General features: G+C 40.8%; 2 protein-coding genes and 1 long non-coding RNA gene across 4 annotated transcripts; 2 read left to right on the plus strand and 1 right to left on the minus strand.

Annotated features, from left to right (window-relative positions):
• Positions 1–5,522: 5,522 nt before the first annotated feature.
• Positions 5,523–12,379, minus strand: LOC116385150 (uncharacterized). Of its 2 annotated transcripts, XR_004212847.1 has the most exons (3): positions 12,064–12,379; positions 10,197–10,322; positions 5,523–6,421 (listed from the first exon to the last, which is right to left on the minus strand). It is a non-coding gene; the product is annotated as an uncharacterized LOC116385150 (long non-coding RNA). The 2 variants fall into 2 exon arrangements; XR_004212846.1 differs by lacking the exon at positions 12,064–12,379 and having other exon boundaries at positions 10,197–10,839.
• Positions 11,112–15,963, plus strand: rdh12l (retinol dehydrogenase 12, like). Its single transcript, XM_031850369.1, has 7 exons — positions 11,112–11,317; positions 11,568–11,683; positions 12,975–13,130; positions 13,218–13,322; positions 14,692–14,901; positions 14,985–15,177; positions 15,494–15,963. The coding sequence occupies exons 1-7, from the start codon at positions 11,304–11,306 to the stop codon at positions 15,591–15,593; spliced, it is 894 nt and encodes a 297-aa protein (XP_031706229.1). The 5' UTR covers positions 11,112–11,303; the 3' UTR covers positions 15,594–15,963.
• A 1,355-nt stretch (positions 15,964–17,318) lies between these two features.
• On the plus strand, positions 17,319–25,253 carry LOC116384859 (phthiocerol synthesis polyketide synthase type I PpsD-like). Its single transcript, XM_031849859.1, has 7 exons — positions 17,319–17,370; positions 17,513–17,585; positions 18,033–18,186; positions 18,605–18,765; positions 18,917–19,123; positions 19,262–19,443; positions 19,702–25,253. The coding sequence occupies exons 2-7, from the start codon at positions 17,528–17,530 to the stop codon at positions 25,240–25,242; spliced, it is 6,303 nt and encodes a 2,100-aa protein (XP_031705719.1). The 5' UTR covers positions 17,319–17,370; positions 17,513–17,527; the 3' UTR covers positions 25,243–25,253.
• Positions 25,254–26,240: the final 987 nt, after the last annotated feature.

A 26,240-nucleotide genomic window follows, 5' to 3' on the forward strand; every position in this document is an offset into this window, starting at 1 on the left:
CAAACACGAATGCCTCCGTCATTTGAAGTAAAAACAGAGAGAGGAAGGCCGGGTGATTACCATCCTCCTTCCTCCCCAGTGAGCTGTGGGGGGGGGAGCGACCGGACTCCTTATGCAACCAGACACCGTCTGTTTGGCACCCACATATCAAACTGGTGTATAAATACCGAGACAAATGGGGGAACAGGTTTGTCCACAAAAGAAAAAAGTCAAAGGTTTTCACGGATAAGGATCACACATTTATCTGTTTGTACATCACACAGTGCACGGAGCGGCCATCAGAGTTTATGGGTTCATGGGATGCAGAGACACGTGTGTGTGTGTGTGTGTGTGTGTGTGTAGGGGTTGGACATGTGCAATACCTGATGTGTTTGGCAGTAAGGAAAAGATCACGATTCGACTTAGCGTTATTGTTTTTGCCACAAAGGATGTGAAAGTCTGTGATTAAGTCTGACCTTTGTTTTTTATCTGTCTTGTCATTTCTCGCGGTAATGTCTGTTTACATCCCAGGTTCAGCATCACTATCACATTGTCAAAGTGCATTTTTCTATTTTAAAATTCAAAATGAGGTGAAATGCAGTCAAGCATTGTTTCTTACAGCACTCAAATAAAGGTGCATAAACAAAATGAACATCCAATAAATAAGGGAGGATTGTACTTACCCCAATAAGATAAAAAGGTGTTTCAGAGGCCAATATTTTGAGTCACAACAAAACTCTGTTTTCAGGTTAACAGGGATTACATCTGCCAGTTTCCTGCTTCTGCACAAGCATTTCCCTTAAGATGATTATGAATGAACAAAGGTCCGCATTTACTAATAATTAAGCCAGTTTAAATTGTGTTAATTCAGGGGTGGTTTGCGCCTGAGGCTTAGTTCTGGTTCTGGCTCAACACAGGACTCCCTCATTGCTGACTATTTCTTTTAGAAACAATGAAAACCGTTGTAATAATGTGCCGAGCTGGTTAGAGTCTCGTTCTCAGTTATGTGTCAAGGTCTTTCTTAAGATCCGTCCTTAGAAAGTAGATCTCATTATCTTAATATAGCACACAGCAGCTTTAATCCAAAGCCTCAAACGCACAGTCGCTGGCTGTAATTCTGTTAGACTGCATGCTCACTGACCATTAAACATCGGAGGCAGAAAGGTTTAATGAGATCTCAATTTTCACCTCAGACTTTAAACCTGATTCTGTCAGTCAAACAGGCCTGTGGCTTGTGTGAGTTTCCCAAAGACCTCAATATCAGGCCGGAACATTACTGGATCAGATAGGAAAACATGGCGAAATTACATTTCATGTGATGTCATTTGAGCCAGCAGTCGGTTGTGGCTGAAGAATACAAGGTTGAAAGTGTAAAATATGTCTGGATGTGTGGAGTTAGAAAGGACTGAGTTTACCAGATATCTGTAGCCCGCTCCTCATCTCTGAATGAGGCTGGCTGCTCAAGTCTACAAACAGAACCGTCTGCAGTCAAGTTGCATTGTGGGTAATGTAGGCAGCTGCTTTTGACAAGAAGACTGCATGGAATTGAAAGACAATATCTCTGGTTCTGCTGCAATGATTTCACCCAATTTCTTTTATGAGACCGACAATGTTGGAAAAACGCAGAGTGCAATGCTGAAATGGTGTAGTTCTCTTATAAGTGACGAGGGTGACATAGCTGTCAATACAAATGATTTTTACTTTGAAATTTCACTGTCTAGAATATGGGACCTTTAACCAACTTTAATCAATGTCTTTTTTAATTTTGAAGCAGGTCCAGATGCTAAATAAATACTGTGTAGAAGACACACACAGCGAGTCCGCGTCTGCAGTGACGCTGTGAAGACGGTGACAGAAGCTGATTCAGAAGATTGAAAAAACGCTGACCAATCGGAGCAGAGTAAGGGGGGCTTAAAGAGACAGGCACCAAAACAGAGCGTTTGAGACAAAGGGTGAAAACAGATGCATGCAGACAGACAACATGAGGAAAATAGAAATGTTTTTTGAACATTAAAGCAGGTGAACATGTTCTACTAGAAACCCAAAAAACAAGTATGAACCTAAAAATGAGCATGATATGTCTCCTTTAATGTCTCCTTTAATGACCATGTTATTACTGTATTTTATTTGTTCTCGCTCTGTGTCTCGTGGTCTTAACCTCTCGATAGGAGCAGTAAAGTATTGCAGGGGGAACAGTCAGTCTTGACCTTATGCATCCTCAACAGTTGGGGTGGACTACCTCTGCTTTTAAGCAGGTTATGCCCTTTCACCACAATCTTTTGCCACATCATGCTAATGGCTGCCACTACACCCACATGAGTAACTGGTAGTTAGCAGGTACAGTAAAAAGTGAAGATAAGATATGATGAAACATTGTCAATCAGTCAAGAAATGAGGTCATTGCAGCAGTAAAAATTTAGGATTCGGCAGTGAGGAAACGTGAGTACACAAGGAGCATGAAATAAGCAGAAATAGCATCTGTGGTGTTATGAAAACCAAAATGTATGGATTTCTTTATACTATCACTGTTAAATGCTATTTACTTGATTACGTACTTAAAGTAAAGGGCTTAAAGAATGTATATATTTCAATTTTTTTTATTTTTTGCATCCTCTACAAATAAATCCTTCTTGGTACAAATCATGAACGATCGTGAATACCTTGGATTTGCGTGCTTTAGATTCATAATATCATTGTACCAGTATCATCACAGGGGCTGATGGTGTGACTGGTGCATTTTAATATAGTGAGTGAATCCAACCAAAAGCGATAATCCATCATTCTGTAGGATGAACATTAGAACAGGGTTTCCAGGAACCTGATGCCCTGCAGTCGTCGGTCTTCTCTCCCTTTGTTCATTTCTCTGAGCCATAATTCATCATCCGTCCTTTAAAAGATTAATGTACTATATGGTAACCATCCAGAAACTCTCAACACTCTGCACATCCCAAATACATACCATATAGACTGTATAATATAGAAAATGACAGAGTAGCAATACAATAAATCCCACCATAGCAAATGTTTGCAGATAATAAAATCCAACAAACACCAGATTGTATCACATACAGAGGCCTTTTGTTTCAAAGTCTTTTTAAGGAATTCTACATTTAAAATGTTCCTTTTCAACAGATGGTCTTCCTGACATATGGAAGGTCTCCCACCTCACCTAAGGAAGACCATCTGTCTGTCAGTCACGTCCACATACGATGAAATAAGACGTGAACATTTTACTCCATTTCTCCCCGGTTTAGTCCCTGGAGAAATCCAGCACAAGCACACAGACACACACTTGTTTGGCTCTTGGCTCTTATAGAAGTGAGAAGGCTTTCTCGCATGTAAACCAGGGGGAGATGGGTAGCTGGGAGGTGTGGGGGATTCAGTGTAGACACCCTATGAGCCAAGTCTCCCCTCCAATAACATTGTTGCACGTCCTATAGGGGAGGCACAGAAACCAGGCCAGCTCCCTATTGTCTGCTTCCCATCTGAAGCCGGAGTGACTGAAAGCCAGTTGCCTGCAGTGACAAACAATTCCTTCAATTTCCCCTCAATTTGCAGTGTATGGCATGTGGGGAGTAGCAATAGAGCCTCTGTCTATGCGTAATGATTTCAGCACCGTTTTAGCTTTTCTCCACCACCTGCCACCCGTTCATCTCCTGATGGGTGAGTGTGACAATCAAGCAAACGAAGGATTTTTAAACGCATCTTCTACAGACCCATTCGCCTCCATACACTCCATCCACATCATACAGAAAGTTGTGGAATCATCTCATCTTTTGTCATTAACCTTAATGTATGTATTTTATGAATTTCAACTTAAAATTTCTAGTTTTTTAAAAATGTCTTCTGATGAGTATTTTTTTCCTTGAGGTCTTTAAACTTGAAATGATGAGTTGAATGAATAAACCGTTAGCATAAACATACTTAGCAGATGCATTGTCGTCCGTGTTCTTTTGTAGCTCAAATAAAACATACATGATGTAAACTTGTCTTTACAGGTTTACACGTCTTTGCAGCAAATAAAGAAATGGTTCCATGGAAACGTAACAGTTGTTGATTCAACTCTTCTTGAGTTAATTCGGCTTGTTTTTGCTTGGTTTTACTTTGATGAACTCATGACGACCTAACACGTTGTTCAAGTTGAGACGTCATTTCCAATGAGAAATGTACAAATATTTTTTTGTATTTGGGAAATCTCTTGAAAACCACAATGAATCCATGAGGGCCTGGCTTGTTTCTGTTGGTCAACGAACATGTTTATGCAATATCTTTCTTGGTGATGGTTCGTGTTAAACATCTGCTCAGACCTGAGATCCGCTCGGGGACAAGCACCCGAGGACATGAATGGAATATCAAGAGTGAAAGGCTGAACCATTTTAATTCTGCCAGACTGAAAAGAAGCGTCAAGGATCACAGCTTAAACCCGGCATGTCACTCACTCATTCAGATGCATATGAACCCTGCGAGGTCCTCTCTCCGCCATGTGCTCTGGCTCAGTTTTCTTTTGAAAGTCCAGTTTTCTGTCGCCCCCCCCCCCACCCCCCGGCTCTGCAGCTCATTTTTTCTGTGAAAGTGTCCGGTGAATAGCAAAGAGCTCCTTGCCCTGCTTTTGTAACGGACCACTTCTCCCTTTTTGACAATGACAAAACTGGGCAGAGGAGACGTGCTTTGCATGACAACGCTGAGGAGCATAATGTATTTGAGTCTATTCACAGTAGCCATTCTTCATCTTCTGCGTGTAAGATGTCGAGTATTTTCCTCAGAGTTGTTGATGACCACAGAGCAGCTGGGAGGACAGACATTCTGTGTATGTACAGTATGTAAGTGTTTAACATAACGCCTAGTCGTGACTTCACCTCAGTGGAGAAATATGGCAAATTTCCAGGTTTTTGTAAGCGAGACTGCAAAATAAGCAAGAACAGAGATGCATTCAGGTCCTTGCATATCTCTTTAGATTATTAAATTATTCAAAAAACAAATATTAACTTCAGTTACAGGCTGTTTTAAAGTAAAGTAAATAGGCCGATGGTGCTAAAACATGGTGGCGTCTCATGTCGAAGCACATGGCAAGCTTCAGCATCTGAGACACACCAGGCTCTCTCCAATGTTAAATCATCCGCAGCAACATTAGACGCTCAGAGCAACTTCTCTGGAAGTCAGGGGACATAGTATAAATGGACATAAGGGTCAAACAAACACGGGACTTTCACTCGGGAGACCAGTGTTCGTTTCTTGTGTGAAACCAATGCTGACTTACCTGAAGTTATATAAGTACATAACAGAAAGTACTCAACTTATATCACGTCAAATTACTAAGCCTACGAAAAACTAATACTTATTTTAACCCAAACCACGGTCCTATACTAAACCTAACCAGGTAGGTAAGTTGCCCAAATGTGTGTCTGTCTCCTGACGTAATACAATTGTGAAACCAGTTGTATGAAGTTGTTGTACATTGCTATTCCTCAAGACCAGTAAATTATGTGTTAAATTGGTGAATCTTGCCGTAACACAATGAGATACAGATATAGACATACTGAGGGTTAAGATTAAATAGTTTTATTTATTAGCACACCAAATATAACCTCAGTACTTCAAGGCCATGCAAAATCATCCTGACCAACAGATAATCATTTGCTTAGTTAGATATTCTGGTAAGAATTTGAATGCCTTTTGATAATCCATGAAAAGAGGCACACAGTGATGGATCCTCCCAGCAGTCTTCACAGAGTCATTCATCAGAAAGCTTGCAGCTGCTCCTTCCATGTGGCTCCGTCTAAACCCTGAATACTGAGGCTACAAGATGAGGTTCACTCATAGAAACACAAACAATTGCAACTGCATTATTGATTGTTAATTTCAGGGCGATATGACAAGTAAATAATAGTTGCTAAAGATATATTTGCCATCACAACAGTGCTCCCACTTCTTGTGATGAATTAATAATGAATTATGAGATATTCTGTAAAGCATGAGGTGGTGTAAGTGTGGAGTATAAAAGCATTACAAACCTCATGTGACGGGCAGAAAACATTAATTTCTAGATACAGTCTAAGACTCTTCTAATCATTTGATTCAAATAATATTTCATCTGTTGTACAATAACAATAGATGTTTAATAATCATAAAATAAACAGAAATCCCAGTTCAAACAAACAAATTATTATAGTTTTCCTTCTCATTTTCTCACAGCCCTGACACGAACAACTGTATCATCCTTCATTCATTCATGCACGTATTGTTTATCCACTTATAAATACATGCATTCAACACAAGGCTCAGACGATGCAGCCTGACACTGTTTCTCTGTGGCTGCTGGGCTTGAGACCAGTTGCTCAACTGCTGAAGGGTCAGTGTGTCATACTGAGTTCCGGAGCTGCACCTGGTACTGAATGTCTGCAGGACGAGGACGCTGTCACTGGATCCAGCCCCGAGGGTTACACTTAAACAGCAATAAAAGTAAAGATTATTGATAAAGTGGTTCCTACTGGTTGATATATTATATTTGCAGGTGTAAAATAATAAATTAGACTCTGAAGGCTGAATGACATGAGTGTGCCGCTCCCATGTAGAGTATTTGGCAAAGGTGACATCTGGAACGACAAGGGAAATAAATGTGTCGAGGAGAGGGCATGTAAAGATAGTACAGGCTCAGTTACCACACATGCTTGTGAAAGGGTACAAGAAAAATCATTCTCCCACAGTACGAACATCATAAAACAATCAAAGATCCACAAGACGTCATTTAAGGAACAAAAAAGCAAGATGTTTGCTGCCAGATTGCATAAAATTACTGAAATATGTGAATCTCTCGTACAAATTAGATGTCCCATATGTGTTGCTTCACAGCTATAATAATAGAAATATTGAAGCAAGAGTTTAATGTGCAGAATATGTGGAGTTCTCTGGCTTATCAAAATAATATTAACAGAAAAGACAATGGTGTTTCGGTAACCTGTTACAATAACTGCCAGCCGATTGGCATTTCAAACGCTCCCTGACCTACTTACAGTTTGAGCAGCTCAAAGATGGAGGGCAATAAATGAGCGAGCACGTTTGTTAAGACAAAACAAAGGAACCTGTAAAAGAAGGAATTCTGCATTGGTGCCAGACTTTAAACATATCTGGGTGGTTTTACCTTTGACTGAAAAATGCTTCCACCAAATACAAACATATTATGACTGATGATCTTATTATAACTGGTTGGACTCAACGATGTGGCCTCTCAGTGTTTGGTAAATATAGGACTTGACCGTATGCTCAATGCCTGCAGGTTGCCTCAGTGATTCATACCAGGCATATCATTAGCCAGCATAACCCTGTCAACACGACAGCGGGAGAGGCAATAACCAATACTGCAGCTTTCTGTCTGTTTCTTTTACATCTTTCTTACTAACGTTAACAGTTTATCTCCAAATGAATGTCGGACGTGTCAACAGAGATTCCCCTTTAACTGAACCGAATTTCAAGCAAGCTTCTTAAAAAACATCTTGATGAAGAATAACGCGTTAGCATCTTATTCTCTCGGTGCAGTCCGCTGAATTAATAAAATGCCACCGTTTTAATCCAAATCCACTAGATCTTTTACACTGAAATATGTTGCTGTAAATGTCATAAAGCAGCCATTAAAACGGGCCACCCTTTCCCCCCACAGGGGCTCACTTTCATATCTCTGAACTACAGTATTGACTCCATGAGACAGCTCTATAAATAGCACCGAGCGCCTGTTTCCTGGGGCTCATAGCGGGGCCCCGATGACTGTCTGCTCACCCTCAAAGGGCAACACAACCTGAATCCACCACAGTGCCATCTTGCGTTGAATTGTCTCTTTGATGGACAGAGCCAGAGCACATTAATGGCTTCAGGTTGTTGTTGAAACACTCTCTTGACACTGACGCTGCTCACTGTCGTCCAATTTTCTGTGACAAAGTGACACAGAGGTTCAGCTGTGACGATTCATGCCGCCACTAAGAGGAAACAGTGAAGATCAAAAGGTGGAGATGAAGGGAGGGAGCTGAAAGGTGGGTATCTGCAGAAAGCTGACTAATGCTTCTGGTGCATATTTCAGAATCAAAGGGCCTGCAAACCTATTTTTAATCGGCTTCTTACAAGGGATGGAGTCTTATATGAGCACACAATATTCTGCAACTGTTTTAGTGATTTCACGATGAGCGATTTTCTGTATTTTCTATTCATTCTGTGCTCAGTTTTCTGCATAGAACACAAACTGTACATATCTACCAAAAACATCTGATTTGAGCCCCGAAGGAGGAGCTGTTATGTAACATGAACCTTGTTTTGTTTTTTCAAAAAACATGTTGTATGTTTGGATACACGAAGGGAATCAACTCTGGGCTGCATGAAACAGGACGACCTTTAAATGACCCTCTTGTGTTTGCATCTTCGTGCTGATTTATCCAGAGCAAACAAAACAAGACAAAAAAGGCTTTAGCCCAATTATGAAGGACACTGATGGCGGAGCTAAACGTTGCAGTGTGTGTGTCAGTCAACAGTGCAGTGGTGAGATGAAGGAGCCCGTCATCTGGTGTGGAGCAGAACCTCTATTTCAAAAGAGGGCCGTAATTATGAAGGAATAGATCCGTATCGCTGGGAAACGGAGCAGCAGTTGCAAAAGCCAGTACAAGTGGGAGATTGGATCAGTAAAGAGAAACGGGCTGAGCCAATGAATGGCAGCGTTCATGTGTTATGTAACTCAAAGAGGTGAGGGCGGCTAAGAGGGCGAGAAACTAAATACAGAAGCATGACGGGGGGGGGGTGCAGCACATTTAGCCAGACTTAACAGAATGTGAGTGATGGACCAAAGGTGTGTCTGGACAGTGAAGGTGAGACAGGAGATAAGGACACGTGGAGATGTTTATCGTGTCCCACAGCTTCAGATGATTATGGGGCTTTTGTAGATGAGAACTTTCTGTACAAGCCAGACTGCTGAGAGATATGTTATAATGTAAACAGTTGGGCTGCTTGCTCTGCTGCTGACCTCTTTTAAAGGGCAAGAAAAAGGAGGGTTTTTTTAATCAGTTATTCTCTAAATAAATTACTATATTTTGAATTGTTTATCGTGGGCATTTCAGCCTAAGTGTATCCCTACTGCAAAGTCAGTCTTTAGAGAAAAACTCCTCTTTAAAACAGTTTGATGAAAAGGAGTTTTTCTACATTTATTGATAGAATATTTAAAGTCCCCTTCCACTCAAACACTTAGCAGAGTGACCTTTACTGTGCAGTAATTTGGATTATGTTCCACATTTCTTGTGTTTCATTGTGTTTTGTTAAATTCAACAGTTATTACTTCTAAACCGAGTCACCAACCTGCACAATCATAAGATGTTCTCCTTCTGCTCTCACTTGTTTATTTGTGTTTTCTCCCCTCTGTATTAAAATGTACAAAAACACATCTGGCAAAGTAACGTTAATAGTCCCATTATAGCTGATGGATTGTTCTCATGGTTTATTCAGTGCATCCTCCTGCCTCTCCATTGTCTTTGGCCTCTGGGAAGCTGCTAATGCGGCGCCAGTAATAGCTTAGGTAAACTGTTATGTCGGATGTTTATTTTTTGCCGCTAATGACGAAACAGTAGCCCATAAACAATAGCAAAAATAAGATATCCTGGATAGTCAAATATTCACCTGAGTGTTTTTGTCTGGGTTTCCATTTGAACCACAGAGCATCTGTTACATAACTAGATGATTTACTGAGAGGCCATCACAATAAGCCATGCTGTCATACAGTATATGACAAAATGAATCCACTTACAACCACTTCCTGTATGACTGACCACCACTTGTTGCTTAAATAAACTTGGAGGAGGAAGTAAAGGAGGGGAGGTGGTGGGTCAGGAGGACACAATCAGAATAGGTGCACACAAACTTGATTTGACATGAACACACAACTATATCTGTCTTTTACTCTGCACAATATATACACACACACACACCCACACACAAACACTCCTTTGCTGACTATCGCAGAGAAAAGGGAAGGAAATGTTTGCTTTCACACAATCAGCTGATGACTGGCTAGGTGTTTCCTGTTCTAATGACCTTCTGTCCACCATGTAGTCCCACTGTATGCTGTGTTATTGTCTGTAGCGTATGAATGAACCATTCATGGTGTTTTGGTGAACTTTGACCAGTCATTTCTAATTATTTGCCAGCAGAGTGAGATCTGAGCCAAGGACAAGATTTGCCCAAATACCAACCTGTTAATCTGTCCATAGACACAACACAGTAACACAGGGCTGGTGTCACAGTGAAACAGGGCTGGTGTCACAGTGAAACAGGCTCCCACAGCTGATTCGTGGTGGTAGACGGTCGCTGGCTGCCACCTGCTGGAGAGAGAGGAATACTGAGGAATGATGAGGGTTTTCTTTTCTGGAGAGCAAGTGGGTTTTTCTTGCTTTTGTTTGTGATTTTTTTCTTTGTTTTTATAGATAAGACTTTGTGAGACGTGTTTTAAAAGAGGTTGCGCACTAATACACAGAACGGTGTGCTGTATTTTTAAACACAGGCACACACAGTTGTGTTACATCGGTTTACAGACTACAAAATGAAGGACCTGTTAATTAGTTAGTGTTGGTTATTTCTTTGGTATCATTAAAACATACAAATAAAACAATGTGACCAGCCAAATGTGGTATTGTTTACCATTATTTATTTATTATTTTTTTACTTTGCTTAAATTATACTTTAATTATTTATTGAAGATGTCAGCGTTTTAATACGTATGTATGTAAAAAATAATAATAATAATAATAACAATAATAATGACATTGGTGATGGTTTGATTATTATCAATAGTAACGTTGTTGTTGTTGTTGTTGTTGTTATTAATAATAATATTTATACCGACAATGATGATTTTGTTGTTATTCATGTTATTATTATTGTTGTTATTATTGCTATTAATAATAATAATAATAATAATAATAATAATAATAATAATAATGTTAAATTATGTTTTATATGTTTAAATTATCAATAAAGGAAAACTTTATTTTTTGCTCCCCACCCTTCCGGCTCAGCCCGTATTTATAATCGAGCACACTTTAAAGGGCGGGCCTAAAGCTCGAAGCTCAACCAATCAGTGTTGACCGAACGAAAACTGGCTGCAGCCGATTGGCTGAAATTACAGCTGATCAAACGCAACAACAATGACAGTTCCGCATTGCCAAATTTCAACCTGACGCCTTTTAAGAAGTTTGTGTGATTACTGAGCCGTTAAAACTGAGGTAGAAGAGTCGTTTTCAGGTTTTTTAGTTAGTTCGGTGTTTCATCAGATAACCAACTGACTGCTGTAGTAAAGAAAGATGGAGGCAATAAGGTGAGGACTTCTTATAGTCATGAAAACACTCCAGCTGTCTGAATAATGTATGTAGTTTTAGTTTTAAACTAGCTAGTTTTGTTTACAATTGAATCGCTACATTATAGTTAATACAAGTATTAGTTTTGCCTAAGTTGAGAGCAAACGTATTAATTTGTTGTACTAGCTGTTTGCTTTGTTCACATCACACCCAGTTGTGCTTGTGTTGAGTCACTAACAGTTGGGCAACTCTGGTTTCTCAATGCTGCAGAAACGTCTTCCGGGCTGCCTGGTCCTCTGCGGAGAGACTAGACGACAGAACGGCCATCATCACCGGCGCTAACGCTGGCATCGGCAAGGAGACAGCCATCGACCTGGCGAAGAGAGGTGGGCCCGACACTTCTCACTGATCCTCACATCCACTTAGAGCATTGTCATTGTTACTTGCATCATGTATATTACTGTTCTAGTTGGAGTTAAAACCCTCCATCTGCATAACCCACAATGTCACGTGCATGCAGACACAGGGGAAGACCAGCTGCTGCAGGCTCTAGTCTAGTAGAGAAATATGCAACATGTCTTTGTTTTCTCCCATGGTCCGAGTCCAAACTGATGTCATGTAATCGTCCCTTTAGGTCAGCGTGTAGGTAGTCCAAGTGTCAGAGCTGACAGTAAAGCGCTCTTTATGTCATTAAAGGCAGCAGTCCAGGAGTCTGGACTCAGATTGTCAGATTGTTTGTCATAGTCGGAATCTAAAGTTAACTCACCCTCTGTGTTGTGATGTGGGTGTGTTGGTCGGTCCCTCTCTGGGGTCTGCCCCGCCGCCTGCTCGATACGCCTGATACGTTGTCAGCTGGGCATCCTCGAGTTTGCGCTGTCGTTGAACTGCTCCTCAGCATGTTGTGATATGGTTGCAGTCTTCGATGTCTCTTTGGTGTGATGTCTTCCAGGTTCATAGATGGCAGGAAAGCCTTCTTACAGAGTCCGCTCAGGGCTGTCGCTGCGCGGTTATACGGCCAGTTTTAAGCATCACCACGGTCGTATACAACACACTGCAGGCTAACTACGGCTGCTGTGAATGCCGCAAATATCTTCTGATAACGCACAAAGGAGGTCAAAGTTCTCTTGGATTCTGTGAAGTTGCTCTTTGAACTGTCCGCATGAGTCAGGGCTGTTTCAGGCCGTGGTAGTTAAAGTATAAGAGGTGCTTTATCTGTGTAACAACACACACACACACACAGATGTATACGTTTTTATCCTTAAGGCATAGAACATGTGAATATACAAGAAGGATATGTGTGCAGGCAGTCAGCTGCTGCATGGATCACAAATCACATGATACAAGCATATGATCGACTTGTTTCACAACAAGTTATAAAACAGTTCTACTCATAAGAATATCAAATCTCCATTAAACAAACAGCAAGATACGTATGTCAACACGAAGGGTGAAGGTCTTGCACATCTTTCCTCTATTAATACAACGTGTCACTTCAATAATATACTTGTTTTAACGTACTGTTATTTGTATTTTGAAGTTGTGTCTCATACTATTGCACTGTGTTTATTGTTATGCACCGTTCACCTAGTCACATTCCTTGTATGTGTATGTGTACTTGGCAATAAACAGATGTTTCTCATGCTGCTGTAGTTCACTGCTGTTCGTCTTTCTGTTCAGGGGCCAAGGTGATCATGGCGTGCAGGGACATGGAGCGAGGACAGGCCGCTGTGAAAGAAGTCGTTGAAATCTCAGGCAGCGAACATGTTGTTTGCATGAAACTCGACTTGGCAGACAGCAAGTCGATTAGAGAATTCGCTGAAGCCGTTAATAAAGGTGAACCCGATCATTTTAGATCAATGTACACATAAAGGGACTTTAAGGAGACAAAACTATTTAACTTCTTATTGTCCTTTTCCACAGGAGAGCCGAAGCTCAACCTCCTCATCAACAACGCCGGTGTGATGGTTTGTCCTTATGGGAAAACAGCCGACGGCTTTGAGATGCAGATCGGCGTTAATCACTTTGGTAAATAACACTATGTAGTCTCTTACCTGTGTCATGAGGAAACGAGTCAAGAAACGACTTTTCTGGCCTTAATACACCACCCAGTAATGCCCAGTAATGTAATGCCCAGTGTATTACTACTATGGTGTCCTGTTATATAGAATCTATTTTAAATGAACCTCTGCATGTATTTTGTTCTGTTTTTTGAGCAGATTTATTTAGATTTTCTGCTTTCTTTCATTATAACAGAACTTATACATATACAGGTATTCAGAAAAAAAGATCACCAAGTCACTTTAAAACCTCACGCACTCAGCTGTAGATGGCTCTCGTGTATATACGTCGCAGGAGATTTTATAGGGTCAGAAACATCCCATCGTTCCTCAGTTAAGATGTATATCTGTAGTACACGTTTGAGCCACACGAGGGAGCCTGAATGTTTGCATTGTTCTGATAATGTCTACTACATCAAAGAACAGCTCACATTGTTTTACTCATGAGAGGAAAAGAAAAGACGGGATTGCCTGTTAACTCCACCTAAATGCATTTATTTGGTCCCATTTATAAAGCAACATATGTATATAATAACACAAAACAAAGTTGTGTTTTATCAAACGTAGATCGCTTCTAAATGATAATATAAGATTATGCAGAAATGGCAGTAAAAATGGTCTTCTCACTATTTATAAATGAGGCCTATTGATGGTTTGTCACTTTTTTAAAAGTGGGTTCCCAGAAAGAAAAGTTTGTGAAACACTGTCAAGTATTTATTGGTGTTGGTATTGGGGCTTGGTGCGCTGGTGTCTGATAAGACAAATAGTCTCGTGGTAAGATAAAGAGTCCAGTTTATGACCCCCCCCAATCAGAACATTTGTCCCTGTCAAGGTTTATAGACTGTTGCTTTAATAACTTCCTGGTCTGTTGTTTTGATCAACACTCTCTCACTGAGAGTCAGGTTTATTTTATTACACTATTGGTATGAAAATTCCATAAATAGGTCGAAATTATAAGGACGGAGTAAATATAACTGAGAAATGTGTGACTTTTGTGTCTTATTGGACAGAACTTTCGCATAAATTCACAAACTTGATCGCTCAATAAAATCGTCTCTTTTTTCTAGCTGTCCAGTTTCTTAATTGTGTATTTATACTTTAATCAAAGACCATTTTTAACATCCCTTTAGACTAAGCATTTTGTCAGCCCAGGCCTGCCAGTTACAGTTCCTCCCAGTTTTCTACCACATTGAAATATGCTGACATGTACTTGCCATTATTTACTACTGAGTGTCGGTTTAAACAAAGACCGACAACAGAAACAACCTAGAAATTGACAAGTTTCTTACATCGGGACACATAAAGTCAACATGAAAGTCATTTCCTTGTTCCCCCAGGTCACTTCCTGTTGACGCATTTGTTGATCGACCTGATTAAAAGATCGGCACCGGCCAGGATTGTCACGGTGTCCTCCATGGCTCACTCCTGGGGCTCCATCAATCTGGAGGACATCAACAGCGAGAAGAGTTACGACAAGAAGGCCGCCTACTCTCAGAGCAAGCTGGCCAACGTCCTCTTCACCCACTCGTTGGCTAAGAAACTAGAAGGTGTGCGTTGTCCTCCATTGTTCACACACTGTGTCTCTCATGTTGTACAGTAACGGTGAATTGGGTGGTGGCGTGTCTTTCAGGCACAGGCGTGACAACGTATTCTCTCCACCCTGGAGTCGTCAAGACGGATTTGTGGCGTCATCTGAACGGCCCTCAGCAGTTCTTAATGAAGATGGTCAGCCCCTTCACCAAAAACTCTTCCCAGGGAGCTCAGACGAGCATTTACTGCGCGGTGGAACCGTCGCTGGAGAAAGAGAGCGGTGGATACTACAGGTACACTTTGTTTTAAACATGCAGCTCATCGGCAACACCTGATACCTTTTATGGAGGATGATTGGTGGTGAACAAGTGAATGTAAAATGTATTAATCCTGTAATTTGTCATGCAAACTTTTGGATTCATCAGTTGCAACCTCCTGGATTGGGAACCACCGACCTAATTCACAATATAGTAACAAAACTGGTAAAAGATTTCTTGGTGTGTGGGCAGTTCGGTCTTCTATAAACGGGCGCTATCCATCTGAAATAACTGCTACATGGCTTTGTACATGTGAATTTTGAATTCACCTATCTGACGTGTCTGCTCACAGCGACTGTGCTCCTGCCAGCTGCTCAGCGGCCGGTAAAGACGACGTCCTGGCGCAGAAGTTCTGGGATTTGAGCTGTCAGATGCTGTCGATACCGTGGTGAAGAGGCAGAGCGGCTCCAAAACACAATCCCTCCGTTTACAGGGTTTTCTTTGCAATATATTTCACTGACACTGATGTGTCAAAACATTATCTTGATATGATTTTTCGTTTGTTTACTTACTAACATACAGTAGTCTCATAACACTCATGGCACTCTTTCTAATAAAGAAAATACTAAGTCAATTATATAACTTATATAAAGATTATAATTCTAACTAACTAAATGATCACAATCTTTAATACTTTTCTATACATTTTTACAATGGCTTTGTAGTGGATATTTGGATGAAATTGTGGATTAAAAGGGTTTTCTTCATGTCGCTAATGTTGTTCTGTATTTTCTGGCATTAAACCCAAGTTTTACAATCCGTCCCTTTTGTTTTTGTTCCTACTTGCACACAATTGATATTTTTGGTCAACAACATAGTTATTGACATTGAACAAGTGAACAGCTAGCAGCACAACATGACAACACGTATTATTGTATCCCTTCTCCATGTATTTTGGTTCTATATTTGTTGTTGGCTTTTTAGATTTTTTTTTTACTTAAAGCAACTATTTAGTCCTTTTGAAACAGTTAAGACATCGTCAAGGCCGCTATCAACTAACATGTGATGTTGTTCACATTAGTTTATAAGTTGTTAGATAAATGACCTCAACAACTGACTTGGCACAAGCTGCCTTCCCCAAATACGTCCGCCCTGATTTCACCTCTAGACTTTTTTGACGGAGAGTAATAAAGACAATCTGAGTCAATAACTTTAATACCACCTTATGATCTCTGTGTGCAAGCGGTGGATTGATGAAGGCAATAAAACAGCGATAACGGCTCAATGTGTACTGGACACGCACTGGGAATATACACAAGTAGCTGCAGATAAGATGAGCATCAGAAGAACTGATGGCGTTCTATGAAACTCAATTGGTCAAATTATCAAACTGAAACCAAAGATGAAATCTTAGTCATAGCGTGTGAGAATGCTTTAATTGGTTTCGGTGAAATCACTGATTTGACATAGTTAACGAGAACACAGTAAAAATAAAAGTAAACATGGTACCTTTGAGAACGTTACATTTTCTTTAACATTCAGCGTTTGTTAAAACTTTAAAACAATTTCTCTATGTATATTAAAGTAGTCTTTGTCAGTTCCCATGAGAACATGGTAAATATTAGTTGCATAATGTGTCCAAAGTTATTTATATAAAAATAGTTTATGTAATAAGCTATACACATAATTGCATTGTATGGGGTCTATTGGATGCCGTAAAACATCTGAAAACGATGGCTTGTCATTAAAAGCCTCCACTTCTTCCAGAGTTTATCAGAGTTCATCTTTCAACATCAACCTTGAACTCAACGTATCTAATCACAACATAAAGCTAACAGAAGGTGAACTAAGACCACTCTCCTCCTTAAGGTGATGTATGCATTATGCATTGGCAATGATGACATTGTTATAATTAGATTTAGATTTAAAACGTTACCCCTTTTAAAGTTAAAATTCCCTTGAGTGATTGTTTGATTTTCTAGTTATGGTATAACTGCGATAAGCGTCAATGAAACAAGACCTTGAGTCACCCCGTCGTGGGATAACATATTGATTCACTCATTAAACGACGTCTAATCATTTGCAAGGCCATAAACGTGTGCACTGGAGTCCTTCATCTCCATGGCCACGAACACAATCAATCATTAATGTTTAATAAAGAAAAGAAGCTGGCTATAAGAATCAGACGGCGGTGATACCATCACTCAGGGAAAAGGCAACGAAATGGATGTAAGGATGCACCGGTGCACGACACAGCGGGACTAATTACACAGTTTTAAAGAATGCTGAACACATTTATTACTGGATGTGATGCTGCCCGTTAGAAAGAGAGACGTTGACCTCAGTAAAGATTTTTGATTTTCATTCTCAGTGATGTTCAGTCAGAATGGAGGAAGCTGAAGACAGTATTGCTGTGGTGGGCATCGGATGCAATTTTCCAGGGGGTAAGCTATTTGAATTTGGGATAGTTTAGTTTTGGCTTGTTTTCTTTTGTTTCTTCATATTTTATCTGCATATTTGCCATTTAAAGATGAATTCCTCTTCCACAACGTATATTAAGATACCTGTAGTGGTCATAGAAAAGTTAAAGACAAACTAGATGATTTCCAGATTATTAGATCAGCTCTGAAATTAACAGAAAAATGTTTTCACTTGACACATATAACCTTTTAACAACCATCGGGGCTGGTCACATGAATCCCTGGTAAAACTAAACAAAAAAGTCTCATTTTATTTTATTCAATTTAAGTCTGTTTTTCATTACATGTAACAATTTCTACCTTTAACTTTGAGTTTACATAACCAGGGAAGTCATGAAAATATAAAATACTTAAAGACAATGGGCATATATATATATATATATATATGCTTTTTTGTTTTTTTCAAAATAGGAGAAGGGCTTGACAATTTCTGGAAAGTTCTGGTGGATGGAAGAAACTGTTCTGTGCCAATTCCCAAAGAGAGATTTGACTTAGCCAGCTGGTATGACCCTGATGACAACAAACCGGGTAAATCCCGCACAGCCAAGGCTGCTCTCCTTGACGGGTATTTAAACTTTACTTTATGAACTATTTACAACAGCCTACTGATGTGTTTTGTAAATAAGTGTGTCCAGATAGTCTTATACACTTTTTCCGTATTGAGTAAATTATATTTTAATGTTTGTACCAAATCTCATGTCTCTATATTGTTTGATTCTTTAGCTTGGGCCCTGAACTATTTTTTGTAATGAGTAAATGAAAACAAGTGTGTCCATTTCTTTGTAGCTTTACTTTAAATTTTCCTCTTTAAACTGACACTTTATTGAACTTGTCTTGAGAAAGAAAGCGTGGTCGAAACGTTGGTTAAACAATAAGATCAGAGCTCAGTGTGTGTCCATCTTTTCTTCAATATATATTCTTTAAAACTAACGCATGATCACTAAATAAGTAAATTTGATTTAATTGTTTTTGAATATTTTCAGGTTCAATGAATTCGACCACAAGTTCTTTGGCATCAGCGACAGTGAAGTGGAGCAAATGGACCCTCAACAGAAACAGCTCCTTCAGTGTGTCTACAGGGCATTGGAGAATGCTGGGATTCCTATGGAGAAAGCCAGCGGCACCAGGACAGGAGTGTTTTTTGGTACATGTTGCCAGTGACCGGCTTTATTTTTTTTATAGTTTTGTGTAATATTTCCATCGGATTCAACTACTGTTCTTTGAATTATCTAACGCTCTTAATAATATCCATACGTGCACTTTTCTTACCAGTATTTATGTTGATTTTATTATAGGGCTAATGAACAGAGATTATGAGACAAATGCTTCACACGTGCACCCAAGTGTGATCAACCACTGGACCGGCACAGGGCTTGCCATGAGTATTGCAGCAAACAGAGTCTCCTACATCTTCAACTTCACTGGGCCGTCACTGTCCATAGACTGTGCCTGCTCGTCATCTCTCGTGGCTCTTCATCTTGCCTGTCAATCCATTAAACAAGGTCTGTGCAATGTGTCTAACTGAAGTCAATGTAAAACCATGCCACAGCATTGTGGTTTTAATTACAAGGATACGCGTAAAAAAAGTGCATTCAGATACTTGTAATGTGAGACTATGAAATGTGTTTTTATCTTATCAGGTGATTGTGAGATGGCTGTTTGTGGTGGAGTCAATTGTATCATAGAGCCAAGAGTGTTTGTAGCCCTCAGCAAGGCCAAGATGATCTCAGCTGAAGGAACCAGCAAACCCTTCTCCAACAGAGCAGATGGTTATGGAAGAGGAGAGGGCTGCGGGGTCGTTCTCCTCAAGCCGCTGAAAAAGGTCAGAATATGCAGAGTAAAAGAAGTTCTTTTTTATTATAAAAGCAACCCGATCAGATAGTAGAGCAAAATTCAGATTCTGACTTCCCGTAACTAAGAAATGTGTTGGGAAATCGGAACAGTACCCATAATGTTATATTAATCAGCAACTTACTAGTTCCTGTTAGCCCTGTGTTTCTCCACCAACTAAATAGCATTTTATTCAGTTCCCATGTTTTTATATATCCATAGCCATTTCAGTCTTGTTGTTGCATTACAGGCTATACAAGACTGTGACAATATCTGGGGTATCATCAGCAAAACAGCGGTCAACCAAGACGGACACTCAGTCACTCCAATCACCAAACCCTCCATGACACAACAAGAGGAACTCCTGCGCAGAATCTACTCAGAGTCTGACCTTGCAGATGTCCGGTACATAGAGGCACATGGGACTGGAACTCCAGTTGGAGATCCAACAGAGGCAGGAAGCATTTCAAACGCCATCGCTAAAGCCCGACCTCCTGGTTCAGAGACACTACGTATCGGCTCTGTGAAGGGCAACATTGGACACACAGAATCTGCTGCTGGAGTGGCCGGACTTATTAAGGTACTCTTAATGATGAAGCATGAGACCATCGTTCCCTCAGTTTTCTACTCTGAGGAGTCTGCCAGTGTAGATGCCAAAGCCCTGAACATTAAAGTTCCTAAAGAAGTAGAGAAGTGGGAATCCTCCAGTGCAAGAATTGCAGGAGTGAACAACTTTGGCTTTGGGGGTACAAATGCACACGTCATTGTCAAACAGTACAAACAGTCACGCATTGAGCAAAAGAATAGTGGGAAACGGGAGAAGTATTTTGTCATGTCGGCAAATTCACAAAAATCTCTTACTCTGATGACGGAAGACACCATTAAACAGCTAGAAGCAGATAGCATAGTTGATCTAGATTCTCTGTTGTACACATCAGCTTGTAGGAGGAGCCATCTAAAGCATAAATACAGAAAGGCCATCGTTGTTTCATCTGCAGTCGATCTTAAAGAGAAGTTAAGTGCCACTGTGGGCAAAAATATTCGCCCGTCCTACTCAGATCCGAGGTTAGTGTTTGTCTTTTGCGGAAATGGCGTCACTTACCATGGCATGTGCAAACAACTACTAAAACACGAGCCTATATTCAGATGTAAGATCAAAGAGATTGCAAAACTTTTCAAAAGACGGAGTACGTTGGACATCTTGGACACACTTGAGAGTGAGTTTGAGGGTAGTGACTTCAACAACCCACATGTTGTCCAACCACTGCTCTTTGCAATCCAAGTTGGCATTACCACCCTACTCAGACACTGGGGAGTCAAGCCCGATGCAATACTTGGACACTCTGTTGGCGAGGTTGCAGCCGCTCACTGTTCTGGCCTCCTGTCTCTTGATGATGCGGTAAAAGTCATCTATTTCCGCAGCATTCTCCAGAGCAAAGTCCCTGGGGGGAAGATGCTTGTGATCAGCAACATGGCTGTGTCAGAGGTAACTGCTCTTCTCCCTCGTTACTCTGGTAGAATTTGCCTTGCTGCGTTCAACAGCTCACAATCCTGCACCCTCTCAGGTGATGCAGATACAATTGAGAGCCTTTATAAGGAGCTAAGCACCTCAGCCAACAGTCCGAATCTGTTCCTTCGTATACTGGATGTCACAGCTGCTTACCACAGCCACTTGATGGACCCCATTCTGCCAGAAATTGAGGAGACAATTGGCTCCTTACAGGTGAATGATCTGGACACAGAGTTGTTCTCAACAGTGACAGGCAAGGAAATCCAGCAGGGAGATTTCTGCACTGGGAAATACTGGGCTAGAAACATTCGTGAGCCAGTAGCTTTTGAGCAAGCAGTGAGTTCAGCAACCAAGGGAAAGAAGAATACAGTGTTTGTGGAGATAGGGCCAAGAAGGGCATTACAGAGAAACATCATGGAATCTCTGGGTAATGACACAGCTGTTCTTGCCTCCGTGCAGCCAGAGAAAGATCATGACACGATAAAGTCTGTTATGTCGAAGCTGTTTGAACTGGGTGTCCACTTAAATTGGAACACCTTCTACAAAGGATACAAGACAGTGCCACTGCCTATTCCTAAATACCAGTTTGACTGCTCAGACAGAGATGTTATCATTGGAGCAGCACAGAAAAACACAGCAAGTAATCATCCTGTGCTGTGTCAGACAGGAAGTGAAAGCAACGTCTTCAGCTGTGATCTGCTGTCTGACTCTTCTTTCTACCTGAAAGAGCACAAGCACAACACCGTACCCATCATCCCTGGTGCCTTCTATGCTGAGTTGGGTTTAGCCGCATTCATGGCCACTGCCAAACCAAAAGTACCACTCAGCTCACTGCAGGTCAGTGTCAGCTTTCACAGTCCATTTGTTTTAACCCAGAATTCACCAGAACTGAAGGTGCAACTAGAACAAACAGAGACGGAAACTAGGTTCATGGTACTCTCACCATCTGCAATGTATGCATCGGGCACAGTGGTTTCAAAGAAAGAGAGGCTGATTGAGGAGCAGTGCATTTCACTAAACTCCATCTACAAAAGATGCAAATCTGTAGTGAGCTGTAAGGAGTTCTATGGGTATCTCTCTCAAGGAGGCTTTCAGTATGGAGATGTCTTCCAGAATAAGGGGGATGTGCACTATGGAGAAGATCTCAAGGAGGCTTTTGCAAAAGTCACAGTTCCAAAAGAACTGCAGTCTCAGTTACATGACTACTGTATTCATCCCGTTGTGCTGGATTTTCTCATGCAGCTTCTCCCAGTTACAGTGGAGCACATTTTTGCTGGTAGACCAGGATTTCCTGCCAAAATAGGAAGTTTGACAGTGTTTGAACCCTTGCAAGAGGAGATGATTGTCTATCTGAGAGCAATTGACGTTGGCTTAGATCACTTTGAGATTTGTGGCTGCTTTGCGGATAAAGAAGGGAGAGTGCTGGTTGAACTGAAGCATGTGATAATCAAATACCTTGGCAGTCGCTCTCATGTGGTTGAGGAGTATTTCTACCACAATGCCTTTACAGTTATCCCTGAAGGCATCACATCTGTTCCTCCTCCTAAGGCCTTGGTCTTCTGTGACCGTTTAGGGATCTCTAAAGGCCTGCAGCCATTTTTGGACTCGAGGTCTAGATATGTTTCCTTCACACATGCAAAAGATATCTTGAGCCATGGGTTTCCTTCTCTTTTGGAAAATCTTAATATCACGGATATTGAGAAAAACTTTGATGAGGTCTTGTTTCTGTGGGGCAAAGAAGACCTCACCTCATTGGCAGCTGAGGTTGTCATGCAGAATTGTGCGAGCTGCTGTGAGACATTCCGCCAAATAGTCCTTGAGCTAAAGCGGATTTGCTTCCCAAACTCCATCAGAGCAGTCACCTACTGTTCCTCTGACATCACAGTAGACCACATGAGTCCGGGTTTTGCTCTTGCTGGCATGACGAGATCATTTGCTGCAGAGATACCAGATCTTTCATTTCAGCTGATCGATATAAGCACGATCTCTGCTGAGGATATTGCAGCTCTGGCTGAGGTCCTAAGATCGCATCCTTGCAGCAAGTATCCGGAGTTGGTGGTAAAAGATGGGCTGATTCAGAAACCTGCCATTGTCCGTACTCCACCCGAGATCATTGACAGTTCAGATGGCAGTTTTACCTCTATGATGTCTGAGCCCTGCATCCTTCAGACAGCGGAAGCACATAAGATGACTCAACTGAGTGCCATTGTCTTTGAGGAGGAGGACCAGCCAATCAGGGGTAAATCAGTTGAAATTCGGCCCACTAAGATATGTGTTCATTCCTCTGATTACTTCCCTGTCAGTGCTTCACATCTCAAATTTGGACAGACACTGTACTGGAACAAACACTCATCTCAGAAACACAAGCTACTGGCTCTTGATTTCAGTGGTACTATTACAGCAGTTGGGAAAGATGTCAGGAAATTGAAAGTGGGAGACCACATTGCTTCTTGTTACCCTGTGGTGGCAACCAGCAAGGTAAGAGTTCCAGAGGATGTGTGCTACAGCACCAAGCGGTTCCCATTCCTTCAAAAAACACCCTGTGTTTCCTACTTTGTATTAGCATGGGAGATCTTGCATAGAGCGTTGCCCAGAGCCAAACACAATCTAGGAATCCTATCATCTGTGCCTGATTCTGCTCTTGTGAAAGTCTTGGCACTCACTTCTTACAAGTCCAGTTGGAATGTGATTGTTGGCACACAGTGCAATGGCTCTTTTGTAGCTGTCAGTCAAATGGATGTGTTTGTCGTCCTGCCTCCATTTGATGAATCTCTGATTGCAAACATTTCTAACTTCCCGGGTGTCCAACATGTTGTCTTCATCTGTGAATCTCAGATGCAGTGTTCGCTTGCTCAGGACATGTTCCAAAGTGTAAAAGAAAGTGTTCACGTGCAGACAATTCAGATGCCGGTAATTTTGCAAAAAGGATCCTTGAGTGCACAGAGGCCACACATTTATCAATGGCTGAAATCCTTGAACTTGAGCAGGAAATTTGCTCTTGAAAGCTTTACCTTTCAGAATGTGAAATCTGAAAGCATTGAGAGCCTTAATTCAGAGACACCACAGTCATACTTCAACTCGAAGAAGCTGGCTGTTGTAGCTCTGGAAAAAGACGTCAGCCGTACGCTATCTGACATTCCATTGTTGCCGACAAAAAAACAGCTTTTCCGAAAGAGAGCAGTGTACATAGTGGCAGGTGGTCTTTCTGGTCTGGGCTTTGAGACCGTCAAGTTCATCTCTCAAAGAGGGGGTGAGTACGTTGTCGTACTCTCCAGGAGCAAACCCACAGTAGATGTGCAGCAAGAGATACACAATGTGGAGACACAGTGTGGAAATCACATCACTGCCATGGAGTGTGACATATCCATGTCCGAGCATGTGCACAAGGTTATCGGCGTCATCGGCCAGACATTCCCTGGTTGTCCAATCAGAGGAGTGTTTCACAGTGCAGTTGTCCTACATGATGGCCTGATTGAGACCCTTAACAGATCTCTTTACGAGAAGGTTCTCAAACCCAAAGTAAACGGTGCCCTGAATTTGCACCATGCAACAAAGCACTGTCAATTGGATTACTTTGTGTGTTACTCTTCAATCTCAGCTTTTCTGGGAAATGCATCACAGACAAACTATGCAGCAGCCAACACATTCCTCGACCTGTTCTGTCAGTACCGGCGCAAACTCGGGCTGCCTGGACAGTCTATCAACTGGGGAGCTCTAAACCTCGGCCTCCTCTTGAACAAGGAACATTTCCAGCGGTTTCTGGAGGCAAAGGGGATGATGGTGTTGGATGTGGCTGAGATTCATAAAAGTCTGGAGCAATGCCTTGTGCTCAATCGACCCCAACAGGCTGTTTGCAGGTTTCACTTCAGAAACATCAGGTACAACATCCTATCTCAAAATGCAGCCTTGACCTTGCGTCTCACCGCATTGGTAGATGAGGCTTTCAAAAAATCCAAAGAGAAAGACTCTCAAACTACACAATCTGAATCCGTCTCACCTAAAGATTATGTCGTCTCTCTGCTCTGTGAGACCATCGGCATGGATGAAAGTGAGCTGAAAGATGAATCACCTCTTTCATCTTTAGGCATTGACTCCATGCAGGCCATGACTCTGCAGAATCTTATTTTTCAGGAGAGAGGTGTGAATGTGCCTCTGGTAAAACTGTTGGACCCTAATGCCACGCTATCAACGATAGTAGCTATACTGAGTGAAAAAGGTGACGGTGAAAGTGATAACCAAGAGTCTCCTCCTGTTAAAGGCATAGTTTCTACCAGATTGTAAAAATGAAATAAAGAAGCAGATAAGGCTTAAGGCTTAGACAATAGAAGGCTTATGATAGCCAATGCAATACAACAGCATTCTTGTGTTAATGCCACATGGTCATACTATATTTTGCCTATTTTGTTGTCTTGTTTTGTACATTTTTGGATGTGGTTATTGTCTTTGTTCATTTTGGTGTTATAGTTTGAAATGTTATTACATTGTTATAATACTACCGTTATTTTACTCACATTTTTTACATTGATGTTTTGTATCAGTTTTACTGATTTTGTTTAGTGATATATTCATTTTGTAAATATGAATCTGTCAGCATTACAATTAAATACATAATTATTGTCGATAAGTAACAATTTAATAGTGAATAATTGATGTGAAGAAGTGTGAATTTAAGTATAAATGGTAATGTAATGTACATTCTTATTATTTTCTTAATTTTCATCAATCTTTAAAGCTCGTCTGTAATTTTTCTAATCTGTCACAGGGTTTGTTCCAATGTCAACTTACATTTATCTGCCGATTTTACATTCACTCATCTCTCATAAGTCATGGCCAGTTGTTATCACTGCTAGCTCATTGATTCTGATTATCATTTTTATGATGTTGATGGAACAAAACGTGATAGTATTTTGGCATGTCGCAGAAATGTTCAATTGGGGGCATTGATTACTGAGTCTTTTGCTGATTGAACCACTAATTTATCACAGACATGGACAAACATGCAAATAAAAGGAAAACAGATACATTAATTATTATTATGTATGATTAAGCAATTCTTTCTATCAATCTAGAAATTGTGACTACCACTATTCTGAGGAGTTTTGACACTATAGATATTTGGTGTTGCAATTAATGTAAAACATTTTTGACATCAAAGAACATTTTCATGACCATCACTGAAGTGAAAAAAAACGTGATACTAATTAATTTTATTGTTTTTATTTGTTGCCTCTTCATGACACAATAAAGCAAGCTGCCAATTTATCCATGCACTTGATAAG

The sequence above is a fragment of the Anarrhichthys ocellatus genome, unplaced genomic scaffold (genome assembly GCF_004355925.1).
Source record: "Anarrhichthys ocellatus isolate YVR2014 unplaced genomic scaffold, GSC_Weel_1.0 scaffold10, whole genome shotgun sequence".
In the NCBI taxonomy this organism is placed as follows: Eukaryota; Metazoa; Chordata; class Actinopteri; order Perciformes; family Anarhichadidae; genus Anarrhichthys; species Anarrhichthys ocellatus.